Here is a 15,275-nt window from a genome sequence, read left to right as displayed (position 1 = left end):
CAGCAGCCAAGGTACAATTGTTGTACTGCATTTATATACAATGTGATCCATATATCCATGTGGGATACATTCCTGGATTTTGAGTGCATATTTGAAATCATAGATTCTACTATGAATTCTACTGAAAGTACTTCTGACCCAATGATACCATAGAGTCATGCTGGAAGACCTAGAGAATGCCGAGAGATGTATCAAAAGTAGAATTTTAATCAGAAATAGGTAAATGAAACCATGGGTACAGATCATGCTGATACAGGGGTAATAATGTAGTATAGCCTCTGAACATGCTGATCACCTACAGGAGAGGCTCTACGTTTATGTTGTGCTATAGCTTTTTTCCACACGAGAAGACAAGTAGAACACAGGTGAAGTGTTGAATGCACATCCACTGTTTAACCAAAACAATTTCTTACAATTTTCTTCTTTACTGCATTATTCTCAGGTTTTTCAACACCATGGGACTAGCTTAAAGCAGTTGCTGGCTATTAGGTGCAATATACACAGAAACTGTACTGATAATAGGGCTCAAAAATTTCCACTGGGCCATTGTGTCTCCATTTGTGCTGCCATAACATACAGTTTGGTCAGTCTAGACTCATACAATGCATTGAACTGCATGAGACTACACTGACTATACAACCTTGAATCAGGATCATTATTGTGCTCTTTGGATATTAGTGAAGTTAAATGAGAGAGGACAAGATCAAGCAAGAAACAGGAAGTAAAATGAAACTTCTTTTCTCATCCTTCCTCCAGAAAGCTTCAGTTCTGACATACACAGATTTGGAGCTGTGGATTCTAATTATTTAGAATGAGGGAGGTATGTATCTGGAGCATTGGAAAGATTGAAGATTGTTATTTTCACTCATGGAATATTTTCCTTTGATACAAATTCTCCTTTAGTGCTGTTAGGGATCAAGAAGGCCCAGTGTCCCACTCAGTCTTTCTTCCTCATACTCCAATTCAGTTTGGTGGCCTTGACTACTCAAGTTCAGTTTCTTTGAGCCTTGCATAGATGCTTGGGCTAATCTTTGCCCAGTTGAATTTGAAGTTGATAGTCACCATTATTTTGTTTCCATTTGTCTCCTATAAGGTTAAAAACCAATGTATTCTAAGCCAAAATTAATTAGTAGTCCCATGAGAGTAAGCACATTGAATCAATCACTGAATTGTAAATCAATATTTATATGTGATCAATATTTATTTGTGGCCAACTTAGCTGTAATCTAGTTGAGACTACCAATTGAATTTAGGCACTAAGGAGCTCCCCTCTAAATATGTTCACACCACCACTGTATTTTTAGATAGCCTTATTCCACTACCAGACAAGAACACCTATGTTTGCAATGAATGATGATCCCAGCGGCTGTTGTATCACAAACAAAGGTTCAGCAACTAGTATTTGGTGAGGCTACAAAGTACAGAAAACCTTCCACACATTCTTAACATTTAGGCTTCATCCTTTATTAGGTAGTGAATAAGAGACATAAAAAGGATTGTTTGTTGCTTACAGCTGAAGTCTAGGAGAGACTTGTAGGTGAGAGAAAAATGTTTGCATACAGCAGTGGAAATGCCAAAGAAAGAAAGTAAGAAAGTAAGAAAGAAGTTTCAAACAACTGAAGAGAGTATGGACTGGCTGATGGAAAGAGTAGGAAAAACATCTGTGCCATTTGTACTGTGCCTCCATACATGTCAGAAGACACATTTGTCAGAACAAATTTATTCATTAGCATTTTGACAGGATGGTAGCACATCTCCACATCCTAGAAGCTCACACATGTCTTCATCACATTTGCATTTCTGCATATTATTTCATCTGCAAAAAGGTCTTTCCAGGACATCCTGATTTTGGATCACCCCTAATATTTTATGGCTTGGGTCTGACCACAAAGAAAGGCCTATGGGCCCATAAAGATTCACCACTAGCATGTATGTGCCAGAGATCTGAGGACATCACCCATATTGCATCTACATTATGAAAAGATAAAACAGATTCCTGGAGCAGATCTTACAGTTGCCATGGAGATACAACCAACAATAGTCTCAATACATATAGAAATCATCCTTTGACTCACAATATTATGTATCTCCCCCCTGCAGTTATGTCAGTAGTCCCTCTCACTCCATGTTCTCACTGGCTGCTGGAAATGATGAGAAAAATCAAAATGGGGAAATTTTGATTTTCTCTTTACATTATAGCCAAAGAAAGCACCATGTGGAAAGGTTATGGTCAGTAGCAATTCAGCAAAAGACACTATATGCTCAGGCTTTAAGGTTATACCTTAAGGTTTTATTTTGTATTGATGTTCGCTATTGGCATAATTAATGCAGTCAGAAAGGGGCACTAGTGCTCATTTCAAAGGCAGTCTAGCAGTTTTGCTTACAAAAGTGCTATTGCAAAGTCCCAGTGTTTTGGAATAAATCTGCTTATCAGCCTGGAACGAACGAATTTTCAGTATCTTGGAGTATGAATGTTGAAATTTAGCTTTAGACTCATATTATTAAAGGTCTCGAGCAATTTGCCTAATGAAAGAACATCAAAATCATATACACACAGCAAGTCCTGCCTCTGGTTTAAGACTGAAATAGCCAATAGTGGCTGGGGGGGGGGGGGGGGGGCGAGTGCTTTAATCTCAAGGCACAAATATTTGCAAGTAACACGGATACAATATTTCAGAATAATTAATTAAGAGCAATCTTTTAAAAGTAACACATAATTGACAAATGTGACTCTTCGGATTTGGAGGCACATTTTCAGCAGGATCCAGAATTTTCTGAGTTGAATTCCATTCACACTTTCTAAGTAGTGATAGTCCCTTTTCCTATAATCCATTGCTAGGGGTTGGAACAACAGCTAGTCAAGGGATTTTTTTCCCCTCCCGGGCCACTCCAGGGTCCACATAGACTACCTGTAGAGTTAACCTGTGTTTTAAAATGGTGATTTTAAACTGTTTTTCTAATTTGTTTTTTAATAACTGCCTCACTGGGGAATTGTGTTTCCCCTTCCAGGGGGGTTGTGCCCCGCTGACTGTAAGTTTTGTATTATATTGTATTGTATCTGTAGAGTTGGGTTAGTTTGTTTTGTTTTGTTTTTTTTTGCTAGAAAAAAGAATCAATGTGGATATGGGGGTGGAGTGCCAAAACAATAGATTTCAGACCTACACGTGACTTCCGCACTGTGATTTACCCACCTTGCCATATACCATACAAAATTCTGCTTTGCAGCATCAGGATACCCTTTATAACAATGGGAAAGATAGCATGTCAGGGGTTGTTTATGGGATAATGGCTGAAAAACTTTGCTCTACACCACTGCCTTTCACGGGAGTCTACGCTGGATCCAAGCCACAAAAAAGGAGGGACCTTTCTAGAAGCAAAATTTGCGATCATGGACGGACAAGTTTGGATTCAAATCTTTATTTTTGTAGCATCAATTTTTCCCCTTCCTGCTTTTATTTTATGATTATGTATATAAACAAATGAATGTGTATGGGCACACTTGCATACACATTCTCAAAAAAAATGAAATCAAACCAGCCATGAATAACTCTTTGGAAAAGCACTGTAAGTATAATAAACTCCAAATGCTAACTTAAGAGAAAGACACATGAATTTAGCAAATCTATGGCCAATGTTTCGTATCACTTCCATTTTTCAAAATTTTGTTTAAGCTCCTGCTTCCCACTTCACTTGAAATATGGTTACTTTTTTATAGCTAAAATCTACTTGCAGGCAATGCTGCTGTCTCTTAGTATGGCTGAATATGGCTGAGCAAACCTTGGCTTATTATAATATCTTCTAGCTCTCTTTCTGGCAAAAAAAATGTCAGCAGCAAATATCAGCGAATCTGAAAATGTACCTTTCATTTTCATCCTCTCTGCTGTTTGTTGCCATCCACTTTATGAACCATATTTAAAACTGAAGAGAGATATATATATATATATATGCATAATATATATATACTTATAATTTTTATATAAATTATTTTAACTCTACTGTATGTACAATAAAGCTTTATAGATCAACAATTCATTTTTTAAACCTCACAGTGAACCGAAGTCCTTAAAGAGATTATAAAGTGTGTGTGCTGCACTCATATGACTCATCTTGCGTATCTTTAAATTCTATCATAGCACTAGTAGCAATGTGCACCCTTCCTACACAACCTCCCAAGAAATGTGTCTTCCTTGTCCTGTAATGCTTCTACTCTTGTGATATAAAATGAAGTACATTACAAATCTTAAGTGGGCCCCTTTGTTGTAGTTGAACACCAACAAAGTTAGCAAAAATACTTTTTAAGAATACAGATTCCCAAATCCCCCATACAGCATGGAATTGTTCAAATAGATATGCTTTCAGAACTCAGATCAAGATCTATAGTATTTTTGCCCATCCTTAGCATTCACTGCATCCCACAATAGCCTAGGATTCAGGTTTGGTCAATGAAGACCAAAGATTCTCAACAGAAAAATTTCACTGATTCATCAAATTATAACATCAACTCATTTGGGCATCCCCTGGGCAACGTCCTTGCAGAAGGCCAATTTTCTCACACCAGAAGCGACTTACAGTTTCTCAAGTCGCTCCTGACATGACAAAAAAATAATAATCCACCGCATGATACACCATTGGTCTATGTACTACCAAACAAGTAGTTAGCAAACAAACTTTGGGAGCTATGTATGATCCCAAACTTGAACTTTACCCACTCCAGTCCTTAATTGACACAGGTCTTTGCAAGTGATTACTAGCTGCCGAAATATATAGTATATAACTTCCATATTACATATCAGGGAATTGATATCTTAAACTATTTTAAATGGATTTCACTTTCATTTCTTTTTCCCACAATAGCCTAGGATTCTGGTTTGGTCAATGAAGACCAAAGATTCTCAACAAAAATATTTCACTGATTCATCAAATTATAACACCCCCACATTGTGGTGGAAAGCTATGACATCAAAACAGGTTGTGGTTTTTTTTTTTTTGGTCATGTCAGGAGCGACTTGAGAAACTGCAAGTCGCTTATGGTGTGAGAGAATTGGCCATCTGCAAGGACGTTGCCCAGGGGACGCCTGGATGATTTTTGATGTTTTTATCATCCTTGTGGGAGGCTTCTCTCATGTCCCCGTATGAGTAGCTGGATAGAGGGAGCTCATCTGCCTCTCCCCGGATTCAAACCTGCGACCTGTCAGTCTTCAGTCCTGCCGGCACAGGGGTTTAACCCACTGTGCCACTGGGGGCTCCGTAGATGGTGATGGTAGATGGTGAGGTAGTAGATGGTGAGATGGGAAGAGAGCTTGGGAAAGGTAACATTTTTAGAGCAAGCCCATAGCTAGCATGGTACATGCTGGTAACATTTTCAGGAATTGACTGTCATCAAGACACATGACCTTTTGAGATCCCACACATTTACCGGAGACCATTACATGTTCATATTGGATCCATGGTGCCTAATCTATATACCTGACTAGAGTCATAGCAGACATGCACACTATCCCATTGCAGTTTTTACTAAGAATCATAGTCTACCTTAGTTTGAAAGCAAGGTCTGGATTCTTTTGCTGATGGCACCATTGGTTGCTGCTATCCAAACCAAGGTCTATAGAGCCAAAGTCTATTACCCCTTTGGGATTTGCACACAATACTCTAAATACAATTTCTAGTTTGAGTTACAATACACCAACTATATCAAAAGGATCTCAGTTGACTTACTATTCAGCAACTGATTTAGTGGGTCTCCTTTAGCTCAAACCATATTGAGGCCACTGTCTGTTTTCAGATGCTGTGACAACAAGCCCTAATCTAGAGAAGAATACAAGAACCTACATAAATCGCTGAACCTTTCCTTTCTGTCTTAGCAATAAGCCTTCCATCCTTATGAATAACACTAAAGGATACATTTCAAAATTCAGGGAAATATTGAAAGCGGCTTGTGACAAGGCAAGTGGATAGGGTAGAGGGGTTACAGTTTGGAGAGAATGGAACAGCAGAGCTTAGAATGCTACATTTTAAAGGCTCCCACTCTCTGAATCCCTCAGCTGTGGCATTCGAGGAGCTGGAGTTCAAAAAATAGTCCTGAAAGTAGTCCAAAAGTCCCACCTTGCTTGAAGACGTTCTCTTCCGTTCCAATGCTGTTTATTTAGTACTTGCAATGAAATTATTCCTTTTTAAATTTCTCTTCCAAAATGCTATTGATCACTCCATTTTAAAACAGCAGAGAGACTAATACTGCAACTTTATGCACCTTCACTCAGACGTAGGTGCTGTTAGATTCATCTGACTTATTTCTCAGGAAAAATGGGTCTAGGATACTGCCTAGACTTATGGTCATTGCGATGGCTTATCAAAGAGATGGTGGATTAATGTCTCCTCAGTTTATGAACCTGGTGGCATACATAGAGACACAATACTAGTGTTTAACAAGACAGCTATTGCATCTACTTTTTACTCATAAATATCCAGGAAATGTTGACTTGGCAGGAGCATTGGTAAGAGTTACTACTATTCACAGTGTTTGATTTCCCCTTCTCCCTTTCTTCTACAGAATTAAGTATTTTATGTACATTGGAGCCAGTTAATGCCCTTTAGACAATTCTGTTTAGTTGTTTCATAAGCAAAAATGCCATTGCAGGAGAGATATGTGCCGAAAAGCACAGTCAAAACGATTTCATACATTTTTAAAATATATAGATATATATATATTTATAGCTATGAACCCATGTTGCAAGAACTCTCAGTATTCAAGAGGACTTCTCATCTGAAGAAAATGTTGACTTGTTTGTCCTCTTTAGAATTTGTTCTGGTTTCTTCATATTTTTAATATATATATATCTCTCTTAAACTATAAATTAACACTGCATAGTTCATTGTTCTTGTTTTGCTCTTGCTCTGAAAAATTATTGCAGTACAGTTAATTCCTCCATGGAATTCAGTATGGGGCAAAGAGGACAGGTGTGTGGGTGGTCCGTATAGGCCCAGGGGCCGGTCGAAGAAGTGCCGGAGGAAGTGCTGATGTCTGAAAGAGGGTTGCTGTTGGGGCTGTTCGAAGACTGAAGGGGGAATTTACAGCCACAGCAGCAGCTGCAGCAGCAGCAGCCAGTGGGTTTGGTAGAATCCGTGGAGCCATTGGCTTTGAAGGTTCCTTTGAAAATACAAGTTTTACCTGGAGAAAAAGAAGCAAAAGAAGAAGCAACAAGAATTGCTGTTTGTTTATTTGCCCCCCATTTCCTTGAATAAAATAAATACATTTCAGGCACAAAAGCAGAATAAAGGATTTTAAGGAAAGTAACAGAAAAAACAGGAGGTGGGAAAATAATTTACATTTTGCATGCTCTGAACTTTTGCTATAGCAGTCCCAGACATTGGGGAAAATGGGGAATTTTTGAAAACTTGCCTAATCTATGTTTCTAGGAATATTTTTTAAAATCACATTTTATTATCCCCTCCCTCCCCCACCATAGTACATTTATTTTCAGCCTTGTTGTGTAACACAGCAATTTCTTTAAGAGGTTAGAATTTGCATGATCTCCCACTTATTTATCAAACTTTAATCACACCTTTCTTTCAAGATTAAGATGGAGATTTAAGGCCAAGGTTCTGTATCAAAGCATGTGCTGCAATCACATGCCCTGTTCTTCTGCCAACTCCTTGATAGCTACCTGGAGGAGGGAGAATAATAGAATCATAGAATAGGCTCTTTCAACACTATGATTCTGATTCCCCTTCCCCCAGGTAGCCATCAAGCCCCAAAGATTCTGCCTTGGCCATACTGGGATAAAGAAAAGTGACATGGCAGCAGCTGACAGGACTCAGGAGTGTTAACTACCTTGGTTGGCATGAGGGTACTGCCCCTTCAAATGAGAATTCTGTCCCACACTAATGAAATTTTCTTTTAGTCCCCGCATTTCTAGACTTTCAGAGAGTAAGACACTGATTTTTCCCCCTTAAATAATACTCTCATAAGAGAAGAGAAATGAGGTATCTCTTCCAGATCCCCTGTAAAGTATGAGGTACAGACTCCAGAATTCTCCAGCCATGCTGAATGAGGGATTCGCAGAGTTTGCACTAAAAAAACCCAACAACCAAATTCTGCTTACAAGGCAACCTTGGCTTAGAAGAAATAGAACCAGAATTATTCTTAAACACAGTTGTTTTGCCATAATAGGAAAAGTCAGCTCACTAAGACATAAATGAAACACCGAACTACCATGTTTCCATCAATACAGTACCACTCCTGTGCCCGTGGAACTGGTATCCAGTTATGCCTATCCACATCCAACAAAATGTGCTCTACCTAAGAATTTTGTATGGGTCTTCTAGGCAATTTTATGGTACGCTTTTGCTTGAAGTTACCATATACTCACATTGGAGGACCTGTATGGTAACTTTCACTCTTATCTATGATTTCCTGTTTCCATGGTAAGTTCAGAAACACATTCCTTGTGGATATGAGAGCCATACAATATTATCATAAAAGACAATGCAGAACAATTATTTGCTTACCCCAAGTGGGTGCGTTCCCTTTTGGATTTTGTTGTAAGGACTGTATTTGGGTTTTGGGGGCTTCCCAGCAGCTCTATCTTTGTGCCTTCTACTGCTTATGTGCTGTTTAAAAAGAAGCATTCCTTGTTATTACAATTCTAGGAATAATATGGTTTCAGTTGTCTTTAGCACTGTACGCTTCTGGCCACCTTTAAACAATTAGTTTGATATTTTGCTGTCTCACACTGATTATTCCCAATAATAAATCTGTTTCAGTTTCCCCATCTAATGTAGACAGAAAAAAGTAATTTCTCTCATGTAAAAGGATCCAAAGAATTTTGCTGGTTTATCTGCAATTGGGAAAGAATATGATATGTTGGGTTAGCCAGGCCTAGTTCTGTAAAGAGTCTGAACAAAACTCCCTCAGGCAATCATATATAAGTTGGATCAATTTTGATCTGAGACATGTTTCTGGGCCTTTCTTATTTTTATTCTTATTTTGAAAGCTATTTCATGAAGGTAAAAGCTCAAAACATTGGGATTAAAAAATTCCCTGAATTCATTGGTGAGTTCCAACTACAACAGACTCAATGAACCAGCTATTGAATGGAGAATCCAATTGCAGGTATACCCAACCAGTTCAAGTCAAAACTACCAATATGATTTAAGTCAATGACATTTTCATCCTTCGCAATCCTTTTATGAAGTTAAATAGTCTTGTGGTGTTCTGACTGTGAAATGCTTTCCTTGGCTGAACTGATTAGAAGTGAAAATTTGGCTAGTGCTCTAGAATAGTTTTAACCTGACATCTTTAAATAAAGGGTGGGGTATAAAACATAAAATAATGAGATAAGAATTCTGAATTGTGTGCTATTTTATTTTTAAGACGATCATATAAAAATGTGAGTGAAGAAGAACCTGGGCCATTTTTTTCTGACTCTTCTTCACTGTAAAAACAAGCTGTGTCTCTCATCTGTCCAGTTACTAAAGTCACAACAGCCATATGCCTCTTTGCATCTGATCATCTGAGGTAAAAAAAATGATAAGCATAATAAGTGTCATAAACACTGTTTAGGACTGGGATGTGAGTTGCCTTTGTCTCTTTGCTGTTGGTTTTATCTGTTAGTTTTGACACAGTCCATCCATACGAATGAGTGGTTCTCTGGCTACTGCTTCAAATTACTCCTGATGGCTGTGGCCTCCATATGGTAAACAATTTGCTTGCAGCATCTCATTTTGTGGAGGAGTATCCTGCCAGGTCATGACCATACATCCAGTATTTGGAAGGTTCCTTAGAGGCATTTCACGCTCAGATAGTTGGCATGAATGAGCCATTCTACGTGGATGTGTCATTTTGTTGCTTCACCTGGCAGCTATCACTGGAGAGTGAACTGTTTGTCTGAGGATTCATCTGTTTAAGACTTGGCATGCCTTTTTTTAGTGATGCCTCCAAAATTTGGGAGGGTGAAATTTCGACAACTAAATGACCTAGCTTGCTATGCTCAACTGGCTTCTTATATTGTTTCAATTCTTTTAAAACTCACACTGCACTTTAAACAAGAAAGGGAAAATGCACTAGCCATTTTTCTTTCCTATTGATTTATTTACGTAGCGATGGCTATAGGAACAATGGTGAAGAGAGATGGGTTGGGAAGTCTCTTTACTTTCTTCCTCATTTCTCTCTAGCACTGAGAATATTTTCAAAAACCTAGCAAGGATGGATAAAAGATCAATCTGAATGTGCTGCTATATCTTTAGATGATTTGAATTCAATACAAATGGGATTCTGAGATAATAAAGATAATATTCTAAGTCGCATTTTTTCAAATCAAATTAAACCAGAAGTTTTGTAAAAATGTGTGTGAACATTTGAAAATAACACTTGGACATTTGTGTATAATGGCTCTAAGACTCTAAATATATGCCCAATTGCATCTACTCTTAGGATTTAATATTTAATAGATTTACTAAAATATTAAAACTCAATTGTAGCACATAATTTTATCTTGCCAGTTCATAGTGAAGAAAGATTTTTCCTTCATTTTTAAAAAAATCATGAACCAGGATATAATCAGGATTTATATTCTTAGTTTCTGTCACCATAGAAAGACTGGTAAGAGAGCATTCTTTTCAGACATTTGAGTCTCTTATTTGACTGCCGTTGCTAAACTTACTAATGTAGCTGTGCCAAGAAAAGAAAAGTTAAGGGAGGCAGAAAATCAATTAGTGGGTATTAAGAAAAGGCACTGCCTCCTGAGAATGGGCCCTTTCCACACAGTGATATAACCCAGAATATCAAGGCAGAAAATCCCAAGACATCTGCTTTGAACTGGGTTATCTGAGTCCACACTGCCATATATCTCAGTTCAAAACAGAAAATGTGGGATTTTATTCAGCTGTGTGGAAGGGGCCAATGCCATTAGAAGAGCAACAGGATTTCCAGTCTTTGGGAGAATCAGTTTAATCAAGCCCAATATCATACTTTTGTTGTCTAAAGGAAAATTCAACTATAAAAACAACCCACACACCTGAGAAAAGTATTTACTCTCCTACAGAAAGCACAATCCCACTCCCACATATTTGGTTACATAATACTGCTGAATGACATGACATATGAAAGAGACAAAGCATTTTAAAGCATTTTTAAAGATTGTAACTTAGATAGTAATTTTCTACCTATAACAAGTTCTACAAAAAAATCTTTAGCAGGAGGAAAATGTATACTCAAACAAAATGAAAGTATTATGAACAACAAAAATCAATATGGCTCTGTAAAGATAAAAAGAACAAAATAAAAGAAAATACAGAATTGGAAGGCTACTTCACCCATCACTGTGACAAATGGCTTCAGGAACAAACATTAGATCCTACAGTTCGGCTGCATTCTGGATGCACCACTTTCTCATTTTGTATGTGCCCCATTTTTTGAAATCAGAGTATACTTTCATGCATAAATCAAAGGCAGGTTTTGGGGCCAAAATTGCAGATTTTGATATGACCTGTTGATGAGTCAAGGGTCATTCTGCAGAGGGAAATATGTCAACACTGCTTCAGGAGCCAACCTCTTCTAATCACCACCATTTTTCTGCCCAGATATTCAGAAAGGAATGAAGCAGCATCACAAATGAGAGAGTTGGTGCTTAATTTAGGTTTCCCAGGCCTTCACCTTATGCCACTAATAAGAGATTATTCCTAATTTTATAAAAGTTATAGGACAGTACTTGCATTGACCTATAGATAAATTGGCTTACGTTTTCGGTCGATTTTTGATAACATTGTAAGATGTACTCATGAGTATATATACCAATCAGTAGCAGTCTATTGCAATGTGTAAACGAGGACATCCTTATTGTCTTTGAATTTATAGGGAATTGGGTAATGAAACTCACATTCCTGTGGAGTTACCTGTTTAAGTTGTGTCTCAGAGTTGACATGCACATCACAAATTTCACAGTGAAATGTTTTGTTCTGAAGTCCTGTGTTTCCTTTATTTATGGGTCCTTTCCCTTTCACACCTGCCCGGGGAAAGGCTTTGATCGTTCCACTTCCATTTCGAGCTTCTAGCATAGTTTTGTGCTTTGTGCCTGGGGATATTAGACAAACAAAACAAAAGTCCTCTTAACAAGTTGCAGGCACCCCTCCATCATCCCTCTAGAAGTAGCTGAAGTGTCACCAGAGACATATTCTGCATTCTTCACATTAGTATGATAAAAACCAAACTGTGTAATATTTCATTAACTTGCATTTAATTACTGGATGACAATCAGGTACTCACTGAAGCAAGCTGCCAACAAATTGTATTGGTATGGAAGGTGAGACCTGACATTACATTAAATTAATTTCTATGACTACCTGGCATTGATGAAACTTGTACTGCCCTTGAAAAATAGAACCATGCTTTTGACAATGTTGGTCTGAGCTGCCACAGCTTTTGACAATGTGGGTCTGAGCTGCCAATACACTTTCAGATCACTTTCTAAACAGGAGGTTGAAATCTTGCTGATGGTACTTAAATAACTGGCGCTCTCTCAAAGGCACTCTTTCTGAGGAAGCTTGAACTATGTGGGACCCATTGAATGCAATTAAAACTATGAAATAATATCTTTATATTTCCTAAGATCCGTTTCTTACTGTGATTCTTCAATGGGAATATCTTTGTGGTGAATTGCATGCCAAGACTTCAACAAGAGGTGTTAGGTCGGCTTGGATTGTTTCATGCCTTTACATGTCCAAATAGTGGGAAGTCCCTAAGGCTCCAGGGTACCCTTTGTAGGAATGTAAACAATATTTGCAAGTGTTTTCACTGTCAATGGGGAAAGACATCTCCACAGAGTCTTACACATTATGAAAGTTTTGGTGAATTTTTCAGACATTTTGCAATTCGAAACTTTTCACAAAAATACTACTTGCACAAAATATTGCATTTTGAATAAAATATATATATTGCACAAAATATGTTGCACTTGCAGAAATACTTTTCCTGTAAAAATAAATTATATTTGCACACATCTTTGAAAAATAATCAGAAACTCTCATAGTATTTTCATTCCTATGCATAAGAATGAAAAAAGTATACCCCTTAAAGGAGTGGGACAAGAAGCTAAGCTATCTGATGCATTGCTTGTCCATTGCTTAGTATTCAATGTCAGTGGGCAGTGGTGTACTAAAAAGACACAAAAGATAGTGTGATTTTACTGCATGAAGGGTGTGGATGGTGATTAATCTAACAGTGGTTAAAAACACTGAAATATATGCATGCAAACAATGCTATATTCCAATTAACTGTGGGGGAAAATAATGCCATAGAATAACCTAATATTTAGAAATAACACTGACATTCCCACAGTTGCCATAATAGCAACTTTAAAAGTAGAACTGGAAAAATATCCAGGTTAATAGGGAATGTTCCAATGGAGGCAAACACAATGATTCTATACAGAGTGACGAATGTTTAGAAACTATTGGAAAGAATATGTCACCATGGGTGGCACATGTATGTCAATGTTTGAGGTTACTGAATCATTTTTAGTATTTGTGCATCAGAAAACTATTTGAAGTGGAAAAGTTTTTTGTTAGAATTAGGATCAATAATCATGTTGAGAATAGTGATGTAAAATGTTTGTACTTATAAAAATTGATTTGCTGCAAGTTTGCAGCTTCACAAGTGATTCCAGAATAACAATTCAAGATCACCGAGGAAAGTGAACTGTATTAAATTTAAGGAACCATAGAATCTTCTGACTGTTGTATATAATGCAACATTATAACTGTAGAAAACACTGATTTTTGTACAACAAAAATTTAAATATTTAGATAATGATTGAACTAACTGGCTTATTTCTTTGCAACTTGCAAAATCCTAACATTAGTTCTAATTTCAGCAGTTGCACTGAATAAATGAAACTTACATATGGTTGAATTCCCAAGACCCTTGAGTGAATGAGTCTGCTTTAGCCGATTTAGGCAAATAGAAATATGTCAAATTTCTAGTTATACTTTCATATTATTATAAACATCTGGATTAAACAAAGTCATTTATGGACTACAATAAGAGGTTCAACACAGGAAGAAGATGTTGAATTTGAATTATGTTTTCTCCATAAAAATGCAAATAATAATACTTTTGTATACAATGGACACTGGTATATTTGTTTCACTGAAACATCTGGATTACATTACAGCCTGACAGTTACCTAATTCTATAGTTGAATAATCTCTTAAAGTGCAAGATATATTCAGAAATGGAGAATTCTAATTTTGAAGATAATGGAATTTTCTTAGAATTGTTCAATGAACAATGCAAAAATCTGCCAATTATATTCTATACGAATGCTATGTTGTCATATTTTACAGAAAATTTGGCTTAAGTTGTGACACCTAAATGCCATTCAAGAAATATATATTTCAGCTAATTAATTTTTTTCTTTGATTTATCCATGTGAAAAACCCCAAAAGCCAATTTGTCACTTATGAAAATTGCCCCATTCTCTGAGTTCACCTACATTGGCTTGTGCTTCCTGTTTTCTGCATAATAATATTGCTGAATGTTCAGCTTTCCGTTGGAAACAAATAGAAAGAGGTGAAAGAGGGCAAAAGAGCAGTCACATGGACCCAAAAACTAAGACTGGGAATGTAATTTAGGGAACTTGAGAAAATCTATCACTGATGTGAATCAGAATTCTTATTTTTCATTTTTGTGAAGGACTTTTTCCATGCCATGTTGATTTTTAAACCGTTAATAAATTCTGTGTAATAGCTGGTATTATGCCACTTTATTTTTCCCCCTCATGTAAGCAATGTAATATAATCAGAGGAAGATACCTGCAGGATTCTATAGTTAAGAAAGACGTTGCTCACCACTGTTGTGCGCCTCCAACTGTGAGGCAGAGTTGACAGCAACCTTGCATAGTGAACAATAAAGGAGCCGCTTGGCCTTCTCTTCCTCTGTCTCTCCCAAGGTGCATGTGTTGCTGCTAGTGGCTGTTGTGGGGAGTTTCTCTACTTTAGAGGTGATTTCAGTTGTCATGACACTGCTCTTCCGAATTTCAACCATTGTGGTTGTTGATATTGCTGGTGCCTCTTTTGCCGGGTCTGCTTTTAAAAGAAAAGAAGGCAACATGAAACAAACAACTTTGCAAACAATGTGGGATCTGAAACGACATGGGAAATGGCTTTCAGTGAAAAGAACACATTTCTAGGGATAGAAGTTCATGGCAGCAAATGTTATGTCATGGCAGGAGCAATGTTATGACAAGAAAGCTTTACGATACTTTGTGATGTGCTGCTAGATT

At 37.3% G+C, this 15,275-nt stretch overlaps 1 protein-coding gene across 6 annotated transcripts in view; it reads right to left on the bottom strand.

Moving 5' to 3' along the window:
* Window positions 1-1,439: 1,439 nt before the first annotated feature.
* The window catches only part of ZNF385D (zinc finger protein 385D), a 460,114-nt gene continuing 446,278 nt past the window's right edge, over window positions 1,440-15,275 (bottom strand). For 4 of the 6 annotated variants that reach the window (XM_060781941.2, XM_060781939.2, XM_060781936.2 and 1 more), the window contains 4 exons: window positions 14,842-15,078; window positions 11,890-12,068; window positions 8,506-8,607; window positions 1,440-7,165 (listed from right to left, as the gene is read on the bottom strand). In XM_060781941.2, the coding sequence (XP_060637924.1) occupies window positions 6,932-7,165; window positions 8,506-8,607; window positions 11,890-12,068; window positions 14,842-15,078 (752 nt within the window). In that variant the 3' untranslated portion in view covers window positions 1,440-6,931. The remainder of the gene's footprint in view (window positions 7,166-8,505; window positions 8,608-11,889; window positions 12,069-14,841; window positions 15,079-15,275) is intronic. The other 2 variants (XM_060781938.2, XM_060781940.2) reach the window with 1 other exon arrangement.

Source organism: Anolis sagrei, chromosome 6, assembly GCF_037176765.1.
Source record: "Anolis sagrei isolate rAnoSag1 chromosome 6, rAnoSag1.mat, whole genome shotgun sequence".
Lineage (NCBI taxonomy): Eukaryota > Metazoa > Chordata > Lepidosauria > Squamata > Dactyloidae > Anolis > Anolis sagrei.
Note: the sequence above shows the minus strand (reverse complement) of the source record. Positions and strands in the feature narration are given on the sequence as shown.